Below are 19,077 nucleotides of genomic sequence, written 5' to 3'. Positions count from 1 at the left end.
TTTGTGCGGTTTAATTTCCCTCGTACCAGTAGCAACTCGACGACCACGTCAACCTGAAGAATCCGCGAAACTTCGTGATGCTACATTTTTCTACAGAATTCGTGCAAAAATAAATGATCGTATTGAAGAAGTATCTGTTTGCAGGACGGCTTTTATGTCAATTCACGGAATTACTAAGTCAAAAATCGAACATCTCGTTCGTAGTTTAAAAATGACTGGCATAGCTCCAAAGAATAAAAGAGGTAAGCATAACACACGTCCAAGAAAATTAAGTCCGGAAGTTCCAAATATCATTCACGATCACATAAAAAGCTTTCCGAATAGATCATCTCACTATGGCTTACGGGATTCTTCAAAAATTTACCTATCTGAAGACTTGAATATGAAAAAAATGCATAAATTATTTGAGGAAGTGCAACCACAAGTAAAGATATCGTATGAAACTTACAGAACAGTTCTAGAAAGGGATTTTAACATCTCGTTTGGATATCCAAGAACAGATACATGCAGTACTTGCGATCAATTTATGGCGAAGAAAAGCTGAGAAACTAAATAAACGAGACAATGAAACGAAAAAGATAGAAAGATTAATTGAGAAGATTGAGCTGGAAAATACTGTTCACAAAAGCCAAGCAGAACAGTTTTACATTCGGAAAAAAGCTTCTAAATTAGAATCCAAAAAGTCAAAAGAAATTGAAGCGACATGTTTTGACTTTTCAAAAAATTTACCTGCCCCAAACTTATCAACCAACGATGTTTACTATAAGAGACAACTATCAATTTATGCCTTCAACATACACATTTTAGGAAATTCTCAAAGCGTGTTTTATGTTTATCCTGAGTTTGTGGGAAAAAAAGGTAGTGACGATGTCGCTTCGTTAATTCACCACTTTATGTACAACTTCCTCGACGAGAAAGTTAAGTCCTTATACTTATTCTGCGATTCGTGTCCGGGTCAGAATAAAAATTTTACAATTTTTCGTTTCCTGCATCATCTGGTTAACATAGAAAAACGGCTAGACTTTATTAAAGTTATATTTCCAATTCGGGGACATTCATATTTGGAACGCGACAAGAATTTCGGCTTGGTAAATCAAAAAACCAAAGTAGAACATCCTAAGGAATGGATTGCAGCTTTTGAAAATGCTAGATCCAAACCAAACCCATTTATCGTTTTGGATGTTACACAGGATTATTTTCGAGGGTGGACGAAGCATTTCGATACAATATACAAAAAGAAATGCCCCATTCTGTCCCGTCCTATTAAGGAAATAAAGGTGGAAAAAGAGCATCCACATCTACTATATTACCGCACTTCATATAACGGTGCATGGGAAAATTTTGTTATTACCAGCCCCAAGTCTCGAAAAACAAAGCTAAATAACAACGAATTTGAGCTTCCGGAGTGTTGCTATAGAGCAGGCCTTCTTAAACTATGGGTCGCGACCCCAAATGGGGTCGCGTAGCAAAATTCTGGGGTCGCGAGAGATTTTAATGTCAAATATTCAAATACACAATTTTATGACATCTAGATGTGTACTTGTGCAGAGTCACACTCACACACCTTCACACAAACAAAGGTTAGAATGCGCGCGCACATGTGCAGCGAGACAATGATTCAATAATACCACAGTATACAATAATGAAGCCCCTTTCTTTTGTTCGCGAGGGTCGAAATTCGAATGACCTCCGCCATGTTGAAAAGGGGTTGAGTATTTTAACCGCTAAATTTGAATTAAATATGACAGAATTTATGCTGAGTGGCCAGCTTCAGTCTAAGTTTTTACATTATAAAATGTAAATGTGTTTTACATTCAAAATAAAAAAAGTAATATTTATGATTCTAAGTAATGATATTAATTACTAATTACTACTTTTAGGTTCGTTTTTACAATAATATTTATCTTTTTATCAATTTTATTCCAATACGTATGAATTATAGACGTTAGCGCCATCTTTTGTCGCTAATATACAAATAAATTTGTATACAAATGTGAAGTAGTGTAGTATTGACGCTCTTCTAGTGTATTCAATTGTCAGTGTTCCACCGTAACGAGATTTTAGTTTTTTTATTTATTCGGTAATTAATTAATCAGTTATTATATGCAATAGGTATGTTATTTTTATATATTTATTGGATTTTAGCATCAAAATAATTTTTGGCCATGGATAAATGGCTGAACTTAAATAAGAATGGTAATGACGCAGATGATAATGCTACAAACTCTCTTCAGGCAGGACAAAGTATTGAAAAACAAGCATCTAATGTGCGAAAAAGAAAATATGATGAGTCTTTTCTTCAATTTGGCTTTACATTTCAAAATTGTAAGGGTAATGAACAACCTCTTTGTTTGATCTGCAATGAATTATTGGCCCCGGAGAGTATGAAACCATCAAAATTAAAAAGACATCTTGAATCAAAGCATGTTTCTTATGTCAATAAACCAAAAGAATATTTTGAAAGACTGTATAAATCTTTAAATAAAGAAAAAAAAAACCTTTGAAAAATTCATGACCGTTAATGAAAAATATTTACTAGCGTCATATGAAGTTTCATACTGTATTGCTAAAAATAAAAAGCCGTTCACCATTGCAGAAGATCTTGTATTACCTGCTGCTATTAAAATGGTAGAAATACTACATGAAAGTAAATATGGCGAAGATATTCGAAAAATTCCTTTGTCGAACGACACTGTCTCGAATAGAATTTCTGATATCAACAAGGACCAATTAGTGCAACTTATTACAAGAATTAAAGAAAGCCCAAAATTTTCAATTCAGTTGGACGAAACAACGGATATTACTAAATTGGCTCAGTTGTTAGTATATGTCAGGTACGTTTATAAAGAAAGCGTGGAGGAAGAATTGTTATTTTGTCGTCCTATGAAAGACCATACTACAGGGAAAGACATATATTCTAAAGTTGACGAATTTTTAAAAACTGAAGGTTTAGAATGGAAAAATTGCTGTGGAATATGCACAGATGGTGCAAGAGCGATGACGGGCAAAAATATTGGTTTTAAATCATTTTTTCAAGCTGCTCATTATGATCATATAACTTTTACTCACTGCCTTATTCACCGAGAGGCCCTTGCAGCAAAAAAAATAGCACCAGTATTGAACGATGTACTTCAGGATGCTGTTAAGATTATAAGTTTTATTAAGAGCCATGCCCTTAACAGCCGCTTATTTTCAAATCTCTGTAAGGATACGGATTCCAACTACACAACTTTATTATTACATGCAGAAGTAAGATGGTTGTCAAGAGGTCAAAGTTTAAGAAGATTAATGTTATTAAAGGACGAAATCGAAATATTTTTAACCGAACGAAAATGTGAACTTGCTGCTTTTTTTCAAAATGACTGATGGCTATCCAAGCTGTGTTATTTGTCAGATATCTTTGCGAAATTAAACAACCTCAACTTGTCTCTTCAAGGAAAAAATTGCGATATATTTACTTCGAATGATAAAATTGAAAGTTTTATTAAAAAGATCAACATTTGGAAAAGTAGGGTAGAAAAAAATTCGTTCGAAATGTTTTCTAGTGTCGACAATTTTATAATCGAGAAAAATCATTGTAAAACTTTTATTGCAAAAATTATTGTAGATCACTTAAAAGCTCTAGAAACACAGTTCCGTACATATTTTATATTAAATATTGATTTCAAAAAGGTAGCTTGGATTCAAAAGCCGTTTTGGATTGGCTTAAGTGAGATTGATCACCTGCCACTTAAAGCTCAAGAGGAATTTGCTGAGCTTTCGAGTGACTCAAACTTAAAACTACAATTTCCAAAAAAAGCCCTTGACTGAATTCTGGATCGGAACTAGAACCGAATTTCCCACAATCGCTGATATGGCGTTAAATGTTCTTCTGCCATTCAACACCACATATTTATGTGAAGTTACTTTCTCAGCTTTAACACATATTAAATCCCAATATCGTTCATCGCTAAAAAATGTTGAAGAGGTCTTACGTCCAGCAGTGTCAAACATTCCACCACGAATTACTTTGTTATGCAATAAAAAACAGGCACATCCATCTCATTGAATTTTTTCCTTTAATTTTAATTTAATACTTACCACTCAACGACTTTGTTCGAATATATTCGAGCGAACTAAGACGGTCAGATATCCCTTTTAATTTCTAATGTTTCTAAACGAATTTCAAAACTATATATTTTCATATGTATATTGTTACCTAATAAATAAATCATCAAAAAATATTTATTTATCTTTCTTTTATATTTATATGGGGTCGCCAGAAAATTAGCAATCATAAATGGGGTCGTGAATGAAAAAAGTTTAAGAAGCCCTGCTATAGAGGTATGTTTAGTATAATGTTACGCTAAATATTACTCTATATTTACGAAAAATTTCAGATTTAATACAGATTTCCAAAGAGAAATTCCAAGATTTACAGCATCTAGCCCAGTTTTGTGGACCTGAGGCAGCAAACTTTTATTCGTCAATACCCCATAAATGAATGTTTTAAATGAATGTTTTCTTGTTTCATTATTTAATAAAATATTATAAAACTGTTGACGCTTGGACTAAGCTGTTTTATTCCCAGCTTTTGGTGGTGTTACTGAGTAATTTTGAGTATTATCAACGTTATGCAACCGCAATCAAATTTGCCGTTATATTTAAAATTACTTTTACAGGCGAACTTATACAGTCTGAAACTTTTAACACGATTTCCTAGATTATTTTGTATTTTGACTTAGCTCATTTATTCCCTGTACCCTTCAAATGTATTCTTCTTCATTAGACCAAAACATAGGAATTGTTGGTAATGTGTGATATCCAGAAAGTAAAACAATATCTAAAAATTTTAATAATTGTTCTTTGTCTAAACGAAAGTTTGGTCGATTATTGTCGTGTGCGTATTTTAAAGAAAAGTTAATAATTAAATTTAGCATTTCATCATCGAAATATAAAAAAAATAATTCCAAAGGCGTCTTTTCCACAAGTTTTTCTTGAAGAACATCATCTAAAGATTCGATTGATAATGCGGAGTGTGTGTAATCGATCTGACTTTTTTTCCATTTTATATCAAATCTATTTTCTTTTTCCTTCATAAGACGGCGTTGTTTCACCGCGAGGAACTCATCGTCTGAGGAATTGTATTCGTCTGCATTGGGTACTTGTACCTCGTAAGTACCGGCGATGTCTATGTCCTGAGGACAATTCATAGACGTTAAATTTTCGTCGTCTATACACTCCTCATCTGTTAGGTAGTCAACCGGAGGAGGAATATAAACAGCATCCACGACGGCTAAAGTCAATATCGAATAAAAATAAATTTTAAACCACAACAAAATAATATAAGAATTACCTCCCTTTCTCTCTATTTCCAGTTCATTAACAATTTCTTCTAGAGAAGCATCTAATTTCCTTTTTGTGAGAAACCGAGACATTTTGCACAAAAACACACTCTTAAGAGTCCTGCTTCCACGCGTAAAAGGATATTGTTGGCCAATAAGATATCAGTAGTTATTCGTAGAAGACGACTGTAATAAAAAAAACGGCTAGCCGGTGTCTGATTGTTCTTACAAAGAACGCCGCGCAACGGGTTTAAAACCTTGTGGATTGTAACTGTAAGAGGTAAACAAACGTTTGATGTAGGGTAAAATAAAAAAAGAAGTTTTATTAGTTTTATTATCATGATATCTAAATATAAAAAGTGAGAAATTATCTTTTCTATATGGTTGGTACAAACTCCCGGAATGGTCAAATATCGTATTTTTTTTAATAATATATGTATAGTAAATGACGAATTTATTACAACATTCAAATTTTTTTTTTCGCTACCGTTCTTGGCCGAAAATGTCATTTTTTTAGAGAGGATCCCAATAATTTTTTTCATTTTTGAATACAACATAAAAACTCCTTTCAGAAATTGCAACAAAAATATTAAAAAATTACTGGGTATTCCATTCAAAGAAAAGGAAGTATTTTGTATGAAACTGTTCCGGGCCTATTTGTACTATCCCGGTATAGATTTCATTGAAAGAAGTAATTTTCGATATCATTGTAGTTCTTTTATACTGTTACTGATTGTGTGGTCGTTTTCGATTTATCTGCGCTGCTTTTATAAAATTTGGTTCGCGAATTGGTAGGTGACGAGTATGCCGTGGATCAACTAATTCTGGTAACATATATTCTTTATAAAATCTTAGTAATTTAATTTCCATATTTGTTCTCCAAAACTGTTTATCTCTACGAATGTATGCTACTTTCATGGGAATGTTGTGTCCTGTCCAAATTGCAAATAAACATCCTTTTCTCCCTGTAATTTGTAATTGACCTTGAATTTGGTAAAACCATTTATCCTTTTTGTTGATATCAAAGGTATTCGATGTTGCATTGAAAGTCCAAAAGTTAATTTTTTTCTGTTTGATTGCTTCTTCGGGGCACGTTTTGTATGCAGAGAAAGGACACTTCACTTCCACAACTAGATCATCTCCGACTAAACCGTCAGGTGTGGCTCCTAAAAAGCAGTACTGTGAATCTACAAACAAACCACATTTCTTAATTTTGACATTTTCTTGTACTTCTAGTTGCCTCAATGCTATACCCTCATTATTTCTTCCATGTTGCACTGCTTTGGATTTAATTGCCGTACCACAATAATATAAAATACGTTTTACCAAATTAGCGCATAATGTCGTATCTTTTCTAATACATACAGGGTAAAAATTTGATGCAGTTAATAATTTCCTTCTTTCTTCGAGCCAGTAACCACTTTCTGCTTGTAAAGTAGAATTCCTTTCCAAGTATTCCCGTTGAGTTGAAGTTCTTTCCATATTTTTTAGGAACTTGTTTATTTCTTGCTCTAAAATGTCGGTATCTAGGTCAGGTTTCAAGCTGTTATCTCCGTAATCTTCATCATCAATTTGCGATTTCTGCAACTTTGTCTTTTTTTTACCCATAAGTTTTAGTTTCTTTGCGTTTTCTCTTGATCTTCTCCTTCTTTTTTCCAGGTTTTCTACATTTAAGTTTTTATGCGCAAATGGATGTGTTTTACTAACAAGCGAATGAATTCGGTTTGAATTAAATGATATCACTGCGCCTTGACGACGAGTTTGATACGACCGTTTTTGTGAAAAGTTTATTCGTTTGCCTCCAACGAATTTTGCAATTATTGCATGAAATTGCTCAACTATGTTGCTGTTGACTTTTTCTAGTAAGCTCCTGCTATGGTTTGAAATTGAGGATATAATTTCATTCAGGCGACAATATAATTCAGGACACTGCGTTTTGATTTCTGAAATGTAGTCATATTCATTTTTTGGTTTACAGAAATACGTATCACACATCGCATGATTACCAAATATATGATTTAGCGAATTATCGATATCTTTCTTTAATAAATACACCGCACTTTCATTTCTTTCTTGCTTTCTGAACTCGACTGCACCGTTAATCGCTTTTCGGAATCGTAAAATGTTTTTTGTAACAAATTTTCTATACTTTATAGGAAATCTTGTATCTTTCGATAATGCAGTTAGTTTGTTACAAAAATGTCGCAGAAGATGATTGGAACATTCTATCTTTTGTACCGTCAGGTTTTTATAAGGTCTAGCATTCAATATACGTTTGTATGTACTGCTATCTCCATCAGCAATAAGGGTTGCAAATCGCACCCCATACAATTCTTCGCTCTTACGGAAGCCCTCTACCAAACCATCAGCTTCCATTCCCGTAGAACTTCCACTATAGTTTTTGTAACAAATGTGCTCTTTATTTTTGTCTCTTGCACATATACAACAAAACTTATTTCTGATGGCTAAGTAAAGAACTTTTTGTAATTCGCTACGGTAATGGAAGCTATAACAGTACTCAAACGGGTGCTGTAATGAGACTCCTTACAGCATCCGATGCTGTAATGAGATTTTAGTAACATTTTATGGAACCAGTTCAAGTTGGTAACATTGGGTCATTAATTTTTCTAGTTGTCAATGTGACAATTTTTGTCTATGGATATTTAAACACGTTCTTAGCATCGAATACAAGGTCCACAATGATGAGGACATTGACTCTGAGCAATTTCTCTTATTTTGGGAGGTGTACATCAAACATTTTTTTCAGGTGAATATATTTTGTGTTTTGACAGTTTCTAATTGTCAATTCAAAGTTTCTATTTTCAAGTGTTTCTGTGTTACCAACTGCTACATACCTATTTCCCTACATTGCCAAAATTTACTTTATTTTTGTTAAAAAAAAAGTATAAAAACGCGAATTACAAAAAATAGCATAAAAAACACGTTTCATAAGACTTAAAGCACTCATTCATTAAAAAACTCGTGGCTTCGCCACTCGTTTTTCAACTTGAATTCGTGTATTTCAAGCATGTCTTACGAAACTTGTTTTTTAATATACTATTACCGTATTTCTGCCCAACGATGGCAGCAGCGCCGGAAAGAGCGTTATAATTTTGTCTGTACGACCTTTTGCTCCAACAGCCATCAGCTACAACCGTGACTAAAGGTGTACCGTCAGAGTCAATCATGCCGTTTTGTCTAGCATATTCAGCTTCTTCCATAGCAGCCTCCTTCATAACTTTAAAGGCCACACTTTCCCACGTTTCGGCAATCTGGTTCTGACATTTTAGATATAACTTTGATGACATGAAGGGAATATTCAGTACAGAGAAGACTTCTTCCATATTAGAAAATCCACTCCCAATGCTGGTTGCACCTTGTACCAAATCTGTATTCACGGTGTTACGAGTGGTTTCAAATTCACCTAACAGACGCGTCTAAACTGGTTTCAAATAATACGAAAGATGATGCAATCCTTATATCTCTTCATACATCGTCCCAATGGTGCGTTTTTGCACCATTAATGTTTCAAGTCGTATTTTCAGAATCCATATTTTTATTTCGCGTTTCAAGATATATATGAGGAAAGTATGCACTAAAAACTTGCAAATGAAAAAATTTTGAAGAATTTTATGCACTAAAAATAGTTTTATTTTCATTGTATATTTTGAACAGAAATGTTCAATAGAAAAGAATTGATGTAAATATAGTTTAAATAGCAAGAATTATGAAATATTTTGATATGTATAGCCTAACAACCTTATACTGTTATCGTACAAACAGCTAACACCTTTAAATTTGGAAATGTATGGCTGTAAAATAATTTTAAAAACGCTGGTGCGTCAATCAATAACCAAAGATTTATTGATTGATAGTATAGGTGTTAAAAATGCTTTACATGTCCAGAACCTTTTAAAAATCTGCACAAAACAAAATTTTTGTAAGTTCAACAATAAATTCTACAAATATAATGAAGGACTACCAATGGTTTCTCCTCTAAGTAGCCTTTTAGCAGACATATTTTTTAACCACCTTGAACATAATTTACTTGGCATCAAAAATAACACTAATGATAACATCATTCTTTGGCGTAAATATGTGGATGACACTTTAATAATATGGAATGATGATGGTTTAAATTTGGTTAAGGATTTCCACTCATACATTAATAACTTACACAGCAACATTAACTTTACAATAGAAATAGAACAAAATAACAAACTTAATTTCTTAGACTTAACACTGATAAATAACAATAATTCAATAGATTTCGAAATCTACAGAAAACCAACACAAACTGATAGCATCATCCTAGCTAATTCTTTCCATTGCCTAACTCATAAGACTGCAGCTATTAGAGCCTATTTATACAGGTGGTTTAATATTCCTGTCAGCAGAAAACAAAAATAAAGAATTAAACATAATAAAATTAATTGGCACAAAAAACGGCTTCACACCCGGACATTTTGATACTATATAAATAAATTCATAAATAGACAAAATATTAAAAATTCCACAGCTCTTCAACCAATTAGTTCCAAAGATGAAATTTATAGATCCTGGAAAAGCATCATTAAACATGTTTGTAAGAATCACGGTATTAAATTATCCTACAAAAATAACAATACGTTGCAAAGAATTCTTATTATGCATTTCCAAATAAGTTTAATCTTGAACAAGTATGGTATCCTGCCACATACACAATCTGGCTTCCGAAAGCATTACAGTTGCGAGACGACGCTGATGCATATTGTGGATGATTGTTTAAGAGCATGTGATAAAAACTATCGGACTGCATTAGTAAGTTTGGATCGTTATTACACTATATAGGTTTCAGTTCTCACTCTCAAGCGTTGATATCGAGCTACTTGAATGATAGGTGTCAAATTGTCAAATTGAACAATGTATTGTCCACACCAAAACAACTTCAAGCCGGAGTTCCACAAGGTTCAATACTGGGGCCTCTTTTATATTGTATATATACCTGTGATTTTCTTAGAATATTATCAAACTCCGAAGTGCACTTCTACGCAGATGACTCGCAAATTTATTTATCGTTTCCTCCTGAAAATATAACCTCGGCTAGGTTAACGCTTGAGAGTGATATATTACTAGTGCCTTCTCGTTACACGTCCGTTACTGTAAATTACAAACTGATGCGGATGATACACAACTATATTTGAGTTTTCCGTTGTCAGAGATTGAAAGTGCAAATAGTCGTTTAAATCAAGATATCGAACGGGTGGTGAATATATCGGAAGGGCACGGTCTATTGATTAATGGTACGAAATCATCAGCTATTATATTAATAAATGCCTTTATTAGAAAATAAGCTTAATTGAACAAAAAAAAAAAAACATACAAAAGAAAATAGGCGAGTTCCAGCTTGTACTAGTTAGTACAGCTGCTCTAACTAACCTAAGAAACAAAAAAAGAAAAACATGACTCGGCCAAAAATTACAAAGCAACAGCTAGATACAACAACAAGATTGCAAAACATGTCAGATCAGCGTTTGCCCCCATGTAGACATTGTTCAAGAAAACAAGAATATTTCTGTGTAAGTTTAAACCTTCGTAGTGAGAACCCCTTGCAATTATCGTCCACCTCATTATATTTCGAAGTTATTTGAAATAAGTATGATCTCTGAAACAAAGACAAACGATAGAAGGGTGGCGACAGTCTTCCGCGAAATCGCGTATTTATTCGGTGGACATCATTTCGGAAAGTTATCAGTTGGTAGAGATACTGTGGTTCCTTGTAGTTTATAATTTTATGGTATAGGCACAAACACTGCACTTTCCTACGATGATACATATTTAGCCATCCCGCATCCTTCAGTTTATAAGATATTCTGTTATATTTTCTAATTCCATAAATATACCGAAGACACGAATTTTGCACTCGTTGAATACGTGTTACATCGCTAACGTCAATGCACGGATGGTAGACCTCAGCACAATAAGTGAATTGAGACAACACAGAGGCTTCGCACAACACCTTTTTCAGATGAATACCAAGGTAGTGTCTATGAGGAAACAACATCCTCAGATGATAATAAGCCCTGGATATACAGTTGGAGACATGCTTCTTATAGCGAAAACTGTTGTCCATAATCATACCCAAATTCTTTACCTCACTAACCAAAGGAATGTTACAACCATCAATTTGCAAATCAATGCTTTCCCGAAAACCATTACATATAGCGGAATTTCCAAAAAGTATAGCATTGGATTTACTCGGATTAAGATGTAGACCGTATTCCCGAGCCACTTTATGAATGTAATCGAGGTCTTTTTGCATATTCGTAATACCCAACGCGAAGTCGCGTGGATCAAAGGAAACATACATCTGCAAGTCATCCGCATACATATGGTACTCACAATGATTTAACCCCCTAACGATTTGAGATGTATATAAAGAAAATAGAATAGGCCCTAAAATAGTACCTTGTGGTACACCCTTGCTCAAACAGCGAAATTCAGACAGCATCACCGATTCTAACCGACTGATGCCTATTACTTAAATAATTTTCAATTAAGTTTAAAGCGGATTCGCTGAAGCCAATATACTTTAACAATTCCACAAGCAAATCATGACAAACACTATCAAAAGCTCTACTAAAATCCAACAAGACTACCAACGTACATAATCCTTTATCTCGAGCCTGTAAAATATCATTAGTTACCTTGAGAAGAGCAGTACTGCAGCTATGGTTTCTACGAAAACCAGATTGATGCTTCGGTAAAATATTATTAATTTGAACAAATTGATGCAACTGATTAAACATAATTCTTTCCAGAACTTTAGATAAAATTGGCAATATGCTAATCGGCCGCAGATCTTTAGGCTCAGATGGGTCACGTTTTTTCGGGATAGGAACCACAATTGACAACTTCCAACAGTCAGGTACATCCGAAGTTTCAATGCAAACATTGAGTAAATGTGTCAAGTAGGGTAATATAAATGGAAGACACATATTCAACATACTCATACTGATATTATCAGCACCGGCAGCTCTAGAAAAAATAGAGGAAATAGCTTTTATTACATCAGCTTCGGATACAAAGACAAACTTAAAATTAGTTTGAATCAAATTTAAAGGCGGTAAGTCATTAAAACTGAAACGCGTTGCAAGGTTCAAAGAAGGGACTGAATCAATAAAGAAATCGTTAACCTCATCTGGTCGATTCAAGTGAGCAGGGATTTGCTGTGAACATTTCGTACCACAAATACCCAAATGATTCAATTGTTTCCACAGTTCAGCACCCCGAGACGTCTGATATAAAAATTCCAGATATGATTTTCTTTCTCTTCTAATGCAGGTTGTAGTAAAATTCCTCAGCTCCTTATAAGCAACCCAATCAGCACCTGAACGAGTACGCTTGTATTTATTCTTTGCCCTATCACGTTCGTCCATAAGCAATTTAATATTTGGTGTTAACCAAGGTACGACCTTTTTGGTAAACCTCCTTACGGTTAAAGGGGCATGTCTGTCAAATAAAGCCAGCAGCAAGTTATTAAAGTTTTGAACTTTACAATTAATGTTATCCATGAAAAATATTTTGTGAAAAGGCACCGATTGCAGATCGCTAATGAAAGCACACTCATCGACACCACGCAGCATACGCACGGTTAATAACCGAGGAGGAATCTTAGGTACTTTCAAATCTATTTCGCAAAAAATCAAATCATGATCAGACAAATCACACGGCAATACGCCACTAATACTCACCAAACGACAGCAAGATGTGACGATGACATCCAACAATGTCACAACAGCATTGGTCACACGAGTCGGATCACTATTCGGTAGAAGTAAAGACCTTGGTCCTGCCAGAGCATCATTGAGCATTCGTGAGGGCGGCGATGAATTGCGCGTAGTTGATACTGTAAAACTCTTGGGGGTATGGCTGGATTCGGATATGCGTTTTAATACACATATCAATCACTTAATTAGATGTTCGTATGCCACGCTAAAGTCTTTATACGCTGTTCGCGCGGCAAATAACCGGGAAACCAAAAAATTAGGTGTTGGTTCTTAATTGAAACAAGATTGTAATGAAGACAAATAATAAAACAAAAAAATCGCAAATGACTAAATTTAATAAATGAAATTGAAATTATAATTACCTTTGATTTAATCTAACGGTAAGCGTGGGTGGACGTGCTTGCAGAACGTGGTGATTTTTTAACGATTGACACGTGCGATCGAAAATGTGATTTTTGTCTGTGTGTTTTAAACTTGAAAAACTCCAGGTTGAGCCGGCGCACATGCGCACATAACTCAGACCTGGGGTGAAGATAAAAAGGTTAAATGCAGGACAAACATTCCACCCACCAACAAATGTGACCGTGAACATTTTTAAATAATAATTAAGGAGGTAAGTAAAATACACTAAAGTAAAATACATAAAACAATGACTTTGAATTTAGAAACTTAGAGGTATAAACAAAGGTAGGGAAGTTTATCGTTTTTAAATTGGTAAGGGACAAATCTTAACCGTCGGTCGCTTCAAGTGTCCATGATTGGTTTTAAGTGTTACGACGCGAACAATTCCGTCTGCTCCTGGGTGCAACGCTTCGATCCGTCCCAAGTCCCAGTGAAGCGGAGGTAGATTTTCATTTTTTATGAGAACCAGGTCCCCAACGGATTCGAAGATTTGGTCGTCCATTTTGATCGCTGTTGGAGTGTGTGGAGGTAATCACGTCGCCATCTCTTCCAGAAATCCTGATTCATGCGTTGAATCAGTTGCCAGCGGTCCAACCTATTGAGAGGTACGTGTGACAGATCGGGATCTACAATAGAATTGTTTATAGATTCAAGCATCAAAAAATGAGCTGGCGTAAGAGCTTGAAGGTCGTTAGGATCACTGGAAAGGGGGGTTAGAGGTCGTGAATTAAGAACGGCCTCAATTTGAGTGAGAACCGTATAAAGTTCTTCAAAGGTGAGTACTTGTTCTCCGATGACCTTTACTAAATGACTCTTTGCCGATTTCACTCCTGCTTCCGCTAATCCATTGAAATGTGGCGCTCCTGGGGGGTTAAATTTCCAATTCAAACCCAATTCAGTGCCTGACGCCTCCGCCATTTCTTATAGTTTGTTAGATGCTCCAACAAAGTTAGTTCCTTGGTCTGAAATCAACAATGAACAACGGCCTCGGCGAGAAATAAATCTCCTTAGAGCGGCTAAAAAGGCATCTGTTGACAGACCCGCTTTGAACCTCTACTTCTGTTCAATGTTGTGAACACCGGCCCGGCGAAGTCTACGGCAGCACTGGAAAAGGCCTTCACTTCTTCAATTCTATAACGAGGGAGGTCCGCCATCACAGGCGCATAAGAACGTGGTCGTGTCTTGAAACATTGAAGGCATCTGGATATCACGCGCTGAATTACTGATCGAGAGGCGATGATCCAGAACTGCTGATTCACCAAACTCAACAATGTTCGATAACCCGGATGTAGAAACTGATGATGAATGTCCTCCACTACTAGTTCACTTAATCGCGAATTGCGAGGTAACAACACGGGATGTTTCTGCTCAAAAGGTAATCCAGACTTTTCCAAACGTCCACCCACCCTGAGCAAACCGTCTCGATCGATAAATAAAGCGAGATGACGAAATGGTTTTGGAAGAACTTTATTATTTCTGATATCAGAAAATAATTGGGAAAAGTTTTGATGCTGGATATGACCGATAAGTGAATATAATGCACTTTGGATTTCAAACGGAGACAAAGATAATGAATAGTTTCTCTTTTTTCTTTGACACTGAAGAATAAATCTTTTACAATAAGCGATAATACGTTTCATTTTTAGTAAAGAAGAGAATTTACTCAAGAGAATGTCAAAAATAGTGGTTTTAATTTCTGTAGAATGTACTAAAATATTTCTCTGTTCATTAATTACTTCTGGTGGTTTAGGATTGAATGATGACTGAGAAGGCCAATTATCGGAGTGATCAGAGAGCCAAGACGGACCCTGCCACCAAAGTTCAGAATCAATTAATTGTTCAGGGTTCAAACCGCGAGAACTGCAATCGGCGGGATTGTCCGAGGACGGAACATAACGCCAATGTTGTCTAGGTAAGATTTCTTGAATGGTATTGACACGGTTAGCTACAAAAACTTTCCATGTTTGAGGTTCAGATGAAAGCCATGAAAGCACGACTCGTGAATCCGACCATGCCGTTATAGATTCAAAATGAATACTTTGGGATAGAATTTCATGAATGTTTTCAAAAAGTTGGGTTAGGAGAACAGCTCCACAGAGTTCCAAGCGTGGAATGGTAAGAGTTTTTAATGGTGCTACACGAGCTTTAGCACAGATAAAATAAGTAAGAAATTGATTAGACTCGTTTTCAGTTCGAATGTAAGCAACAGTGCCGTAGCCTATTTGAGAGGCATCACAAAACAGATGTAACTGACACCTGACGAGATTATCCGCGATTATGAAACGGGAAAGATTAAACCTTGACAATAGGGAAAGCTTGGTTTTAAATTCTTCCCATGTTTTCTTTATATGATCTGGAGGAGTATCATCCCATGAGATCTGCAATTGCCAGAGTTGTTGCATAATATGTTTGGCTTTCAATGTACATGGGGTTAGAAAACCCAAAGGGTCATAGATACGAGCCATTGCAGATAAAATAGATCTTTTAGTGCATGAACTATCGCGAGGAGTACAGGAATAAAGGAACTTATCTGTTTCTGGATCCCATTGGAGACCTAGGACCTTTACACATCTAGTGTCTTCATAATCCAGTGAAATTGGACATTGTAAATCGGCCTTTGACATTTCTCGGAGAACTTCAGGACAGTTACTAGCCCACTTTCTCAATTGGAATCCACCATTTCCCAACAAACTAATCAATTCTTGTTTTAAATTAAGTGTTTCTTCTACTGACTGAGCTCCGGTAACAATGTCATCTACGTATACGTTAGTTTGTAAAACTTTAGAAGCATTTGGAAATTCATTGGAATAGATGTTTGATAATTCAATTAGCGTTCGTAAAGCTAAGAACGGAGCAGATGCTACTCCATATGTTACAGTATTCAATTCATAGGTTTGTATGGGATCATCAAGAGAGAATCGCCATAAAATATTTTGAAAGCTTCGATCATGAGGTGATACCAGAATCTGGCGATACATTTGCTTGATGTCACAAATGAAAGCGTATTTAAATAGTCTAAAATTAATTAAAATGTGTATAATATTTTGTTGCAGTTTAGGTCCAATCAGCAACATATCATTTAATGACTTTCCGTTGGAGGATGATGCGGACGCATCAAAAACTACTCGCAGTTTAGAATATGGATCTTCGTTCCGAAGGATACAATGGTGCGGAATGTAATAATTATTGGAGCTAGGACAGGGTGAAGGAACTAAAGACATATGATTTGATTTTAAATAATCTTTCATGAACTCGATGTACTTATCACGAAGAGAGACATTTTTCAGAAGACGATTTTCCAATAATTTAAAACGTTTTAAAGCAACATTGTAGGAATTTCCCAAATCCGGTTGGTTTTGTTTGAAAGGTAACGATACAATGAAACGTCCATCGGTATCACGTCGATAATTATCTTTGTAATGATTTTCACACTTTTCGTCGTCTATCGTCATAGATTTAATTTCAGGAATTGATTCGAGCTCCCAAAAACGTCGCATTGATGAATCCAAGGATTCTTCCATCGTAGAAATGCATGTTGATAAGGAAGTCGTTGATAATTCAGCTTTACCCATTAATATCCAGCCGAAAATGGAATGGAGAGCTACAGGATCATTCTGATCACCGCACACTCGACCACCAGTAAAAAGTTGAGGAATTAATTCTGCACCCAATAACAAGTCCACTTCCTTCGATGGGGAGTGATGTTCTGGATGGAAATCAAGATATTTAAGATGATCATAGGACCGAATAATAGAGGATAGTGATGGTTGAGGAGAACAAATCGAGGATGTAACTATGGCTTTGAGATCAAAGATAAAGTTTTGGGATTGGCATGATTGGATAGTACAGTTGACAATTCCTTTATTGCAGACTGAAGTCATTGAATTTAATCCATGAATCTCCACTGACAAATTACTTTGGCGGGGCAGACGAAGTCGTTGCAATAACTTTGTCGTAATAAAATTTGACATGCTTCCCGAATCAATCAGAGCCCGTGCCAAATGAAATTGACCAAATTGATCACGGATATTTACAAAGGCGATTGGCAAAATGACTTTTCGAGTACTTTCGTTCGTTGCCGTCCTATTGGTATTACATGACATGGTTCCCACATGGACCGCTGGAGAATTTGACAATTTGAAATGTAATAAAGTATGGTGATGCTGATTGCAAGTACGACATCTATGGGTCGATGAACAATTGTGAGTTGTATGGGTTTTACTCAAACAGTTCCGACATAGTGCTTTCTCACGAACCAGCTGCAATCGATCAGCTGCTGATTTGGACGTAAATAGATTACATCGATATATCGGATGATTTTCTTTACATAAGATACATTGAATATTGCTTGAAGGAGATGAACCTTGTTCAATTTTTAAGTTCACTAACTTATTTAACTTTGGACAATTGTAGGAAATTTTATCATTAGACGTTAACAGTACAGATTCTAATGCCTTTGCGTTCTTTTCCAGAAACACAATCAGTTGTTTATACGATGGAATTTCAAATTCAGTATGTTCAGATTCGAAAGCCGTTTTAGTGGAAGAATTCAATTTTTGGAGAAGTATATTAAACAGTAAAAAATCCCATTGATCCACGGAGAATTTCAAGGTTCGAAAACCTTCGACATTTTCATGGAAGGTGTCAATGATTGAACGAAAACCTCTGGCAGAATCTTCCTTCAGAGGCTTTAAATTAATCAGTTCATTGAAATAAAGTGTCGCTAGATGGCGTTTATTCTGATATCTGCCTTTTAGTGTGTCATAGGCAATCTCGTAATTAGCATCAGTTACTGGAAGTCCTTTCAAAAGATTGAAAGCTTCTCCTTTTAATGAGGTGAGTAGGTACTGATACTTAGCAATAGAAGACAAGGATTTGTTTTCATGTACCATGGTTTTGTACATATCAAAAAAAGTGTGCCAATCTTTGTAATTACCGTCAAACGTAGGTAACGTTAATTTATTAAGTTTTGGGCTTGATGTTGAAGGAGCTTCCTTTGTCAAATCAGGTTTTGGAGATAAGTGTAGAGATAAAGCTTTAATTGTATAGTATGCGGTATCAGCTTTAATACGAATTTCGTCATGGGCAGGAAAATCATCATCTTCAATGAGTCCAATAATTTGATTGTGGCTCTCTTGAAATGCATTGTAATTTTTTTCAGCGTCTTGAGCTCTTGCGGAGAAGATAAGTTTTTGGACAGGATCATCGGGTAAATTTAGACCGAGAGCCAAGGATTCAAGTAAACGATTATAGAAACCGTCACGACGCAGGGTAAGTCTGGTAAGTTTATCGCTCATAATGGCAGTTAATAAAAATAAATCCAAGAAATTAATTCTAATCCCCACAGAAAATGGAGAAAAAAATAATAAACTCAAAACTCGAAGAAATAAATCGTTCGAAGAAATAAATTCCAAGTTGGATTTTGAATAAAATAAAGGATAAATAAAAAATAAATTTCAAAAGGAAAATAAACGAGAAAAACCGAAAGATTAATTGTAATTAGTGCAAAATAAATGATAGAGAATTCCAGGTGAATAAATCACGATGAGGAAAGTAATTTTAAAAAATAAAGAATTTATATT

General features: G+C 35.2%; 4 protein-coding genes across 4 annotated transcripts; 1 reads left to right on the top strand and 3 right to left on the bottom strand.

Annotated features, from left to right (window-relative positions):
- The first annotated feature begins 2,511 nt into the window (after window positions 1-2,511).
- Window positions 2,512-3,366, top strand: LOC139432426 (protein FAM200A-like). Its single transcript, XM_071200952.1, has one exon. The coding sequence runs from the start codon at window positions 2,512-2,514 to the stop codon at window positions 3,364-3,366; it is 855 nt and encodes a 284-aa protein (XP_071057053.1).
- Window positions 3,367-4,745: 1,379 nt separating this feature from the next.
- Window positions 4,746-5,417, bottom strand: LOC139432425 (piggyBac transposable element-derived protein 2-like). Its single transcript, XM_071200951.1, has 2 exons — window positions 5,336-5,417; window positions 4,746-5,275 (listed from the first exon to the last, which is right to left on the bottom strand). Exons 1-2 carry the CDS (start codon window positions 5,415-5,417, stop codon window positions 4,746-4,748), a joined length of 612 nt encoding a protein of 203 aa, XP_071057052.1.
- A 591-nt stretch (window positions 5,418-6,008) lies between these two features.
- LOC111422121 (uncharacterized) lies at window positions 6,009-8,728 on the bottom strand. The gene is made up of 2 exons (XM_071200913.1): window positions 8,383-8,728; window positions 6,009-7,801 (listed from the first exon to the last, which is right to left on the bottom strand). The coding sequence occupies exons 1-2, from the start codon at window positions 8,666-8,668 to the stop codon at window positions 6,051-6,053; spliced, it is 2,037 nt and encodes a 678-aa protein (XP_071057014.1). The 5' UTR covers window positions 8,669-8,728; the 3' UTR covers window positions 6,009-6,050.
- A 5,783-nt stretch (window positions 8,729-14,511) lies between these two features.
- LOC111416832 (uncharacterized) lies at window positions 14,512-18,792 on the bottom strand. Its single transcript, XM_071200950.1, has one exon. It carries the CDS (start codon window positions 18,790-18,792, stop codon window positions 14,512-14,514), a length of 4,281 nt encoding a protein of 1,426 aa, XP_071057051.1.
- Between the last annotated feature and the right edge of the window lie 285 nt (window positions 18,793-19,077).

The sequence above is a fragment of the Onthophagus taurus genome, unplaced genomic scaffold (genome assembly GCF_036711975.1).
Source record: "Onthophagus taurus isolate NC unplaced genomic scaffold, IU_Otau_3.0 ScKx7SY_15, whole genome shotgun sequence".
In the NCBI taxonomy this organism is placed as follows: domain Eukaryota; kingdom Metazoa; phylum Arthropoda; class Insecta; order Coleoptera; family Scarabaeidae; genus Onthophagus; species Onthophagus taurus.
Note: the sequence above shows the minus strand (reverse complement) of the source record. Positions and strands in the feature narration are given on the sequence as shown.

Bases quoted from the DNA above. Each gene is read 5' to 3' on its own strand.
- LOC139432426 (XM_071200952.1), top strand. From the start codon at position 2,512: ATGACCGTTAATGAAAAATATTTACTAGCGTCATATGAAGTTTCATAC.
- LOC139432425 (XM_071200951.1), bottom strand. From the start codon at position 5,417: ATGTCTCGGTTTCTCACAAAAAGGAAATTAGATGCTTCTCTAGAAGAA. The intron at 5,276-5,335 runs GTAATTCTTATA...TATTGACTTTAG, and splicing joins GGAAATAGAGAGAAAGGGAG to CCGTCGTGGATGCTGTTTAT.
- LOC111422121 (XM_071200913.1), bottom strand. From the start codon at position 8,668: ATGGAAGAAGTCTTCTCTGTACTGAATATTCCCTTCATGTCATCAAAG. The intron at 7,802-8,382 runs GTATATTAAAAA...AATTACAAAAAG, and splicing joins TGGGCAGAAATACGGTAATA to TTCTTTACTTAGCCATCAGA.
- LOC111416832 (XM_071200950.1), bottom strand. From the start codon at position 18,792: ATGAGCGATAAACTTACCAGACTTACCCTGCGTCGTGACGGTTTCTAT.